The 10,621-nt window shown below is 32.9% G+C and overlaps 1 protein-coding gene across 2 annotated transcripts; it reads right to left on the bottom strand.

The window, feature by feature from the left end:
• Positions 1–2,648: 2,648 nt before the first annotated feature.
• Positions 2,649–5,676, bottom strand: LOC141697941 (major pollen allergen Ole e 10-like). Of its 2 annotated transcripts, XM_074502509.1 has the most exons (4): positions 5,441–5,676; positions 3,669–4,010; positions 3,110–3,140; positions 2,649–3,014 (listed from the first exon to the last, which is right to left on the bottom strand). In XM_074502509.1, exons 1-4 carry the CDS (start codon positions 5,493–5,495, stop codon positions 2,915–2,917), a joined length of 528 nt encoding a protein of 175 aa, XP_074358610.1. In that variant the 5' UTR covers positions 5,496–5,676; the 3' UTR covers positions 2,649–2,914. The 2 variants fall into 2 exon arrangements, with proteins under 2 accessions (XP_074358610.1, XP_074358611.1); XM_074502510.1 differs by lacking the exon at positions 3,110–3,140.
• Between the last annotated feature and the right edge of the window lie 4,945 nt (positions 5,677–10,621).

Genomic DNA, 10,621 nt, shown 5'->3' with positions numbered 1-10,621 from the left:
CGACCAAGGTTTTCATCAATCTCGTGCTCCTTGTTTTTCTATAAAACTGACACTATGGCTATATATGTCCTTGTTTATGTTGATGATAATATCATCACAGGTTCCGGTAATGTATTTATCTTTTCATTAATCTTTTACCTTGAATCAAAATTTTCTATCAAAAACCGTGGAAATCTGCATTATTTTCTCGGGATGGAAGTTTCAAGATCATCTTCTGGCATATTTTTATGTCAACGTAAATACATCATTGACATACTTCATGATTATGATTTTTTCAACACCACATCTTCATCTTTTCCGATGGAACAACATCTCAAATTACTTCCATTCACCGGTGATCCACTTCCAGATCCGAGTACTTATCCCCGCTTAAGAGGCAGACTAATCTATCTTATTGTCACTAGACCCGACATCTCATTTTCGGTCAATTATTTAAGCTAGTTTGTGCAGCACCCTCGAACTTCTCATAAGGATGATGCATTTCGCATTCTTCATTATCTAAAGGGAACTCTTAATCATGGTTTATTCCTTTCTTCATTCAGTAACGTTCATTTGCAAGGTTACATTGATTCAGATTGGGCAGGATGTCCAACAACCCGTCGCTCTACTACTGGCTATTTTACTATGTTTGGTGCTAGTCCAATACTCCCTCCGTCCCATTGGATTCTTTACATACTTTTTACTCATGCTTGACACGCATTTTAAGGCTACTATAAAGTATAGTTCTATAATTTATTTTTAGAATTTTTTTTTCTGTATAAAAGTTTAAACATCATAATTTTATTTAAAAGAAAATAATATTTAAAATTATTTAGGAAAACATGTTTTACGGGAGCCTTAAAATGCGTGGCGATACCCCGTCCCCCAATTTAAGAATCCAGTGGGACGGATGGAGTATCTTGGAAGTCTAAACGACAGCCTACAATTTCTCACTCATCAGCTGAAGCAGAATATCGAGCCTTATCCAATCTCGCTTCTGAAATTCAATGGCTCCATTATTTTTTCACCGATCTAGGTATTTCTTTTACTGCACCGGTTCCAGTCTACTGTGACAACGAAGCAGCCATTCACATTTCTGCTAATCCCGTCTTTAATGAACGCGCCAAACACATTGAACTCGATTGCTATTTTGTTCGTGAAAAGGTGCTCTCCGGTCTCATTTCACCAACACAAATTGCTTCCAAAAACAAGTTTGCCGATATTTTCACAAAACCCCTCGGTGCAGACCAATTCCACAAATTAGCTAGTAAGTTGGGAGTTCGTCTTCACGCTTCTCCCTCTCCAACTTAAGGGGGTATTACATGTATTATCCAAGTGTACAACAACAACTCGCATATGGACACGACCTAGTCAATAATAACAAATTAGAAGAGTTCATATCCTACATTCCGGGAAGTTTATCACTAAATCCCTACAGTTAGATATTAGTTATTTGTATATAGCGTATTCTTTAGTTTATCACTTAATTAAATCTTATTTTTATCACTTATTGTATTTATCATTTCATTTCTATAAATTCCCAGTTATAACATGTATGATTCATATAAATATATTCAACTTGTATCAATACGATACTTAGGGAGTGTATTCATTTCAGATTTTAAAGTATTGTTAATAATTCATGGATTTTAAAGAATTTTTGTTGATTTTAATTCTTCTTGGATTTTGATGGAATTGATCCAAAATCTTGTAGAGTCTTGCAGATTTTGTGGAGTTTTTTAGAAATCCATCAAAATCTCATGTATTTTGAAGAGATTTCAAGATATTAAAAATGTCCTATCAAATCCATCAAAATCCATAATTTTTTTAAATAAAAGAAAATCCATGGACTTTTGAATACCATCAGATTTTGATGGATTTTTTAAAATCCAAATTGAATACCACCAAATTTTGATTGACTTTTTAAAACCTAAATTGAATACACTCAGATTTTAAAAGATTTTTTCTAATCCTTGTTGAATACCTTCAAATTTTGAAGGATTATTTAAAATCTAGATTGAATACCCAGTAATTTCTAAAATCCTTAAAAATCTTTCAAAATCTCAATTGAATACACCCCCTAAGTTTTACACTCTCCTTGCGTGACCCCGGGACACACCAGCTTGTTTCATCAAGGAATGTTGTGCTGCCTTCTGGTGGTGTTAGAACTGGTTGATAGTTGGTTATACCAGTTTTTTAAAAATTTACATAACTTTAAAATTGGGATTATTTGATTATTGATCATATGCTGTTATATATATATAATCTGGTTAATCTTCGATGAAGATGCATAATAACGAAATTAAAATTTAAAAGACTATTATGAAATTTCAAAGGAGTGCAGTAACATTAACTCCAAGAATTGTACTTCAATTTATAACTAGAAGCTTAAAAGAGAAGTTGCACTTATATGTACAACAATTTACATACTTGCAAACTCCTGAAATATTAGACCACTGAAATTCTTGGTCCTTAAAATTTAGAGAAATTATAAAATATACTAATTCTAAATTTTTGCATCAACTGGTAATTTGGATCAAATGCATAACCGGTATTCCATTTCACTCTGTACGGAGTGCTCAACTTGTAAATACGTATCTCAAAAAATCTGGTATTGTGTGAGTTTTTATATTTGTATGAACGTAAAATTTGTTATTGTATGAGTTTTTATTATTATTTGTGTACACATAGTTTTTGTGAGCAATACAAACTATGAAAGTGGATAAATGTGAAAGGATGCTGCAGAGGCTAATTTACATTTGATTAGTAAACCAACAAAAAAGCTAAGAATCCTTTGAAAAAGTGCTAATTTCCCAAACATATTCCCCATCTGCTTTAATTTTCCTAAATAATTTTACCAAAATTTAATCCTACACTTGCAACTCTGATTGCTTCACAAGGGAACATCTTACATGGTCACATTGTGTTATACAGATCAACTACCCAAGTATAAGAGAAGCAGAATCCCAGATAACTTCCATTGCATAAACCTCTGTCTGTACCTTGACAATGCAGATGCCGAAGCTCGTAAAGATCTGAAGCCAAAACATTAGTGCAACCAAAATTTAGAAATAAGTTATTGTCAAGAGCAAAATTATCAATTTCTGGAGTGCACATACTCTAGACTTACTCGGATGTAGAGTAAGCACATTTTCCATAACCTGTAGTTAAGAATAAACGATTAAAGAGTGGAATTAGACTACTCTGTTAGATTGTATAAAGGAGAATGTGTTTTCTCGTTGTGTAGTACAAGTTTTTCCATTAATCGAATGTGGAATACTATTTTACTTCAGTCCAAGATGAATATTTAGAATATTGAAATTCTTGGCAGTTGATCTCCGGACTGTTAGAATATAGATGCGGTTGGGTCATTCTCTAACACCTTAAGATTTTAGATGAGCTGGTTACTCAACATGGTATCAGAGCTCAGGATGGCAGAGAAATATAGATCCTGTTGGACCTTCCTCTTGCTAGTTACTCAACACAGACTGCTGCTATGCCAGAATAGCTTTCAGACCATTTCAAGTCACAATCAGATCTTACTTCAAACATGCTTATATGTTAATGTAAATCTACCACTGAGCCGCTTTTATTTATGGAGCTCATGATCAAGTAAATTGTAGTTTTAATTATTGATAGAATCCAAAAAACACATTTAAATTCAGATAAAAAAAGTGAGGATTCCTTACTAGGGTTTCTCTTAGTTAAGGTGGCAGTTCCTCCAAAATTGCAGGCGATATCAGAATTCCCATTTTGTTGGTAATAGCTGTTGAAAGCAAAAGAGGCATGGGACAAAAGTGTATTCGGTTCAAAGCATGGACCGCCAGATTTAATCGGACTACAATCAGTCTTTCCCATGCCGCAAGCCCAGTCTAATGCATCCTGCAGATCTCCTTGAGAGGCCCCAGGCCGCGCAACACACCAGCTTGTTCCATCAAGGAATGTTGTGTTGCCTTCTGGTGGTGTTAGCACTGGTTGATAGTTGGTTATATCAGTTTTCTCCTGAACAGGCATTAACTCTACTGCATCGGCTGAGAACCAAAATACGACAAAAAAGAACAGATTTTAGCTTTGTCATAAAATGACAGAACTAGTAGTTTTATCATCAGTTTTCTCTTGAACAGGCATTAACTCTACTGCATCGGCTGAGAACCAAAAAACGACAAAAAAGAGCAGATTTTAGCTTTGTCATAAAATGACAGAACTAGTAGTTTTATCATCAATATGCTTCATAATTCTGAAGTTGCAAAACTTTAATCAAAGCTCAGATGGCGATTGTTTGGAAATGGACCTTATGCCATTATATTCAATCCAGTCGTGCTCTGGTGAAAATGATAACAAAAAAACCAAACAATATTCATGTCATAAGATTTGAATACATACTGCACAATATTAACTTCAAAAAATAAAAATTACTCTTATGAAAATAAATTTATGCTAAAAAGGCCATATCTAGTAGCTCAACTGCTCAAGGCTCTAACATCGACAGTTTCTGGGGAAAGTCCCGACATATGCAACCTTACTCTTATATTCTCTAAAGAACCTGGGGCTCGCATGATGTAGTTTTGCCTCACTAATTTAGTGTTTTTCTTTTTGGAATTTTAGCATAACTAGCATAAGATACAATGAAGAAGCAAAGCACCTAAGTGTCTCTTTGTTTCTAAAGTACTGCAGTACATTTTTATTCATAACCTTTCTTCCAGTTAAAGCAACAAGACCAGTACTCAATTCTTCTGATTCTTATTTACACCTCCAGTTTGGTTCTCACGAGAACTCGTACAGAGAAAACGATGAACACTAATAAACTAACATTACAGAAAACAGAGGTTCGATACTGTCAGTTAAACTATCTAGGTAATTTTTCACCATATTTGCAAGAATAATTATTGTCAGCAGCTCAAAAATATATGTTGCGAAAAGCAAGAACACAAAGCCTGGGTTGTTTAGAACTAGCAGTAACTTGATCAAATTTCTCTAACATAAACACATATGAAAAACCAGTAATCAAAATGTAACCAATTAGTAAGCATGCAAGCACAAAGATCAGAGAAATTTTCATAACAGGCTAACCCCGAAACATTATACTACAGTGCAGAAACTCGAGACTCGTTTCCATCAATTCAAAGCACTAGCAGTGGCAGATATCATGCTAATAAACACTTTTCCGCGCCAAGCAAGACCTTCAAAACATTCCTACTCTGCTAATTCTATGAACAGGTGTGCCCAAGGGCTGGGCACACAATAAGCACTAATTCCCATGAGTTTGGTGCATTTTGATCGGTCCTTTAATCATCATTTTGATCGGTCCTCTAATCATAAATATTGATGGACCCTGCATTTATAACAACTCTACCAATAAAAATGCACCAAACTCATAAAATTTGGTGACCGTTCTATGAAACAGAAACACGGCACCATAACAAGACACCGAAAACACGAAAAACGAGAGAGTTTTACATACCCAAGTAGCATGTCATGAGGAAGACAAAAATCCAAAGACTAGTTTTCTTCATCATTTCTAACACACTCTTCAACTTCTTCAAAACTGATCAGCTAAAAGAAACCCTAAAAATAGGTTTTTAAGAACAAGTGTAATGAGTAATGACAGTTTTAAATACACAACAGAGTAAATGAAGAATCAACCGTTTCTTCAGACAGAATTTTGTTCTTCTGTATTCCTACTTATTTATTTGCTACTCTTTTTAGATCTTTAGGGACTATGATATATTCTTTGAGTATAAATTCTAGTGATCACTTATGAAGCTATGTGGTACAACATGACATGGACAAGACTTGTAGAAGTGGATTTCTTACAGAAATTAAGTATTTGTAGATTTAATTGTACTTTAATTTTGTAATATTAATTCAGTGTGTAACTGAAGTTTTATTTTCTGTTTTGTTCTTTTCTAGTCACCTTTTTCGGTTTTTTTATCGTACGGAACCCGCAGCCGCTATCTGAAGTGCGCACCCACGGCTCACGTAATATCCTGCAAACCACGTGAACCAACTTAAACCGCATTTAAACGACAGACTCTGATTCATGAGTCATAATGATTATCTAGGACACCAAAAATTACTCAAATCTTTTTTTTATCGTAGGTAACCCGCAGCCGCTACCCTTCGGGTGCGCACTGGGTAAACCCTACGAGCTCACGCAATATCCTGCAAATCAGTGAACCAAGATAAATCTTGAGATAACTTAAGTGATAAAAATTTATCTTTTACTGTCCCATGTCCCAGGATTTGATACTTGCTAACCCCCGAATTTGGGCCTAATTAGTCAAAAAAAATGACTCAAATCTATAAGGCCTTCTTATTTTTACCGGTTTTTCTTGTTTTTTTTAGGGCCACTAGTGAAGTACTTTTAGGCTTCCCTAGGCCCAAAGTCTATTTCCCAGAACACACATGAATCATAGACTTGTGGACCTTTTCTCTGTTCAGTGTGTATTATTTAACTTGGATTGGATTTGCTCATGTCCAGCCCAGTTATATCTGACTTGGGCCTTACTGGAATAAAATGCACCAAAATCTTTATCAAAAGGTTTGACCATGAGTTGACTTTTGTTAACAATATTACAAACAATTTAATTTTTTGCTAAATTACAACAATTAGTTATTTAATAAATACTTAAGTGCTTAGGGAGTCTGATATTTCATATACAGTTTGAGGTGAGTTTAAAAATAATGAATGAGCCTATTTTTTCAAACATTTTAATTCGATTGTAAGAAAACGTATCTGTAACTAATATTTTTTCGATTTATTTGTTTCACTATTTCCGTAAATAATGAATGAGCCTACTTTTTCAAATATTTTAATTCGATTGTATGAAAACGTATCTGTAACTAATATTTTTTCAATTTATTTGTTTCACTGTTTCCGTAAAATTATACTAATTATTTCAAATTTTCTTTTTTTGATTAAATCATATAATACTCATTAGCAGTCGTGCCAATGGAATCCAAGATCTTAGGACGATATTAATAAAGAAATAATTTTGCATTTTCAATTCATATATACAGTTAAATCTCGATAAATAAATATTTTTGGGACCGTTATATTTTATTAATTAATTAAAATTATTCACTTATCAAGTTAAAAAATATACTGTTTTTATTGTATTGGAACCGGAAAAAAATATTTATTTTATGACAAAATTATTCGTTTATCGAATATTAATTTATCGAGATCCTGAAACGTAACCACATTTGGAGACACCGGTAAATAATATAGTCCCGGCGTTCATGATTAATCATTAACATAATACCCAGTGTGACAAAATCGAAGAATTAGATTAAACAAAACTGAATTATTATACAATTGTACCTACATAAACTACAATTAGCTGTGTGAACACTAAGCATTTTATTCGTTGTTAATTTTTTATTATTCAATTATTTGTTGACTTTGTACATGTTATTTTTATTGGAACCCACAAACTAGAACTTGGATTCCCCTTTTTCTATATCTGGGTTGTGCTTGATCCAGCTATTACTGTACTTTTTAATAAAAAAATAAACTTACATTTTTAATTAATTAGTTTTATTAGTTAATTAAACAAAGCTTAATACAATTCGCTGATGTGACGCATTGTGTCTTGCGTTAAGTTATCAAAACACCAAGAATATTGGTAGGGTGTTTGTCTTGCCCCCATCTATCACTGACCTAACCCATTAATGTGCAGGTTGTGATATAAAATTTTGGTTGGTGTTCTAAAAAGAAAGAATGTAGAAAATACATCATTTTCCAGCTTCTAACTGCCCAAAATACTAACCGCCGGAAAAGTGCCCAAAATACCGACAAAATGTGCATTTTAGATATGCGTATTCTGATTTTCAAAAATTTTACAAAGAATACGCATGTCTGACATGCGTATTCTTTGTAAAATTTTTGAAAATCAGAATACGCAAGATGATAATGCGTATTTCGTCGGTATTTTGGGCACTTTTCCCGCCGGTGGGTATTTTGGGCAAATCTCCCCAAATGGTTGGTATTTTGATCACTCACCCTTCTAAAAATTGATTGATTAAATCGAGTATTTTTGAGAAATTAATCGTTTCGGGTGTATGCTGTGAATATTAAAAATGAATTTTAAAAAAATTGACCGATAAGGATATCTGTGTTACTGTATTTGTTTAAACTCTTGACTTCTTTAAAAGACGAGTTCGAATCTCGGAGTGAGTGTTGTAGTTATAAAAAAATTTGATGATTACATGAATGTTTTTTTTTCAAGCCGATTACCTGAAATTCGATAATATATTTAAGTGATCGGTCATATTAAAATTTAAAAATCTCACATACTTTTAAAATTCGAGACTTTGCCGGAATATCAAGCAGCACAACTCACTAATTAGTTTTCAAAGTTTTGTTGTCTTAAAATTTAATACGTCAACAAAGAGTTGGAGTTAGGGATGACAATTTGTACCGAACCGATAGATACCCGATCCGTACCGATCCGATCGGGTTTTAGCGAACCCGAATATTTCGGGTTTGGATTCGGGTTCGGGTTTGATTTTTAAACCCGAATCATTTTCGGGTCGGGTTTGGTTTTAAGGCATACCGTTTCGAACCCGACCCGAAAACCCGAAACCCGTTCCGTTCCGATCCGAACCCGAACCCGATCCGAAACCGGTGTTAATATATAAATAATATTTTATATTTTATAAGTAATAATATAATATATAATACAATATTTTACTAATATTAGTACTAAAAAATTATACTTTTTACAAACTATTGCATTAAAGTTGTTTAAATATGTTTTTAGCAGCATTTTCACTACAAGTATACTAAAGGTCAAGATCGTTGCATTATTTCACCAACAATTTTATTCATAGAGGTATATTATCCATTGTCTTCTTAAAACCCTCTAATTCAATCTCAAAAATTTCAATACCGTCATATTTATGAGCACTTTGCTCATACCAGATCCTAGTAATTTTTCATTAGAGTTTGTGCAAATTAAGGTGCAATTTGATAGTGATCTACAAACCCGAATCCGAACCGAACCCGAACCGAACCCGTCGGGTTCGGGTTCGGGTTTAGTGGTTCGGGTTTTTCCGGGTTCGGGTTCGGGTTCAGGTTCGACAAAAATAATCGGGTTCGGGTTTGGTTTTTGCTAAACCCGTTTCGACCGAACCGATTGCCATCCCTAGTTGGAGTAATGATTGAGCTCTTATCTTCTTATAGCAAGTCCAACAGTCTCTTAATTAATTTCTTATAAATATTATAAAATATTAACTCTTAGTGATTTAAGACATAATTTTGAATTTCAACTCCAATAATGTTACTTATCTTCATTCCTTATTATTATAATAATAATAATAAATTTGAATGAAATATGAAAAGAATAGAGAGAAAAGAACTAAAAAGAAGAGAGAGAAATCAATTTTTTATTAATAAAAATGATATAAGGGATGACTTGTGATTCCTTAAAGATAAGGTATGAGAGAAGTATCTCAGTGATATAAGGAACCACTAAGACACTGTTGGAGTGCAATTTTATGTCATTTTCCTTATATTTGGACTTAAGAGCATGTTTAAGGAGCCGTTGGACTTGCTCTTGTGATGTTTAGCTAGATGACTATTGTTTTGTGCGATAAGATTAAGTGTCCGTTTGAGAAATCTAAAAATATGTAACTTACGACTTAAAATGAATAAGTGTCTTATAAATGATAAATAGATAAATTCTTATAAGTTATATAAGTATTTGGAGAAAAATCAGAATTTTTTTTTACTTAATTGAACAAAAATAAATAAATTATAAATAAAATTATCGCAATTCGTAATTATTATATTAGAGAAATAATTTAGAAATATTTTTTAAAACTAAAGTTAATAAAAAAAATAAAAATTCAAAAAAAGTTGAGAAAAAATTCGTTTTTACTGATATTCAACTTATCAGCTTATAAGTTATATAAGTTAAGACGACATTCCGAAATAAGTCATTACAGACTTATAAATTATAAGTAACTTATTATAAGTTACAAACAGGCCTTTAAGTATCAAAAATTTAGTTTGCAACCTCAGATATTTTTTCGATCAAACATTGATTAATGCATCCTAAACACGGATCTTTAATGGCATGTATGAATCTTAATTAGCAAAACAAAACAGATAATCACCCATGTTTAGACAAATCTAGTAAACAATTACCCCTAAACACAAAATTTAACTAATTTCAACTTCACATAATCCAATTTTGTTGTATCAGATGGACCTGATTCAATTACACAAATTGTCCCTTTGTGGCTGATATATCATTTTCGTCTGTACTAACCAAAGGATATAAAGAAGATAGAGACATCATATATATTATCATGCCCTACATCACAAACCAAATCATCCAAATCATAATTCTCATGCAAGAACATGAAAGAAAGGTTCATATATGGGACAAAGGTCATGTCAAAAATCGCCTCAAAACAAAATAAAGGGACCTGTTTGTATTTTTTTTTATCGTAGATAACCCGCAGCCGCTAACCTTTGGTTGAGCACCTGGTAAACCTTACGCAATAGTCTGCAAATCACGTGAACCTGTTTATATTATTTCTGTTTACTATACCAACGAAAAGTCTTTAATTCTGCGGGTTACTTGAATTCGAGTGAGCATTTTTGTTGGGGTTAATTTTATATTAAAAAAAA

The sequence above is a fragment of the Apium graveolens genome, chromosome 11 (genome assembly GCF_009905375.1).
Source record: "Apium graveolens cultivar Ventura chromosome 11, ASM990537v1, whole genome shotgun sequence".
Classification (NCBI taxonomy): domain Eukaryota; kingdom Viridiplantae; phylum Streptophyta; class Magnoliopsida; order Apiales; family Apiaceae; genus Apium; species Apium graveolens.
This window is presented reverse-complemented; position numbering and strand designations above follow the sequence as displayed.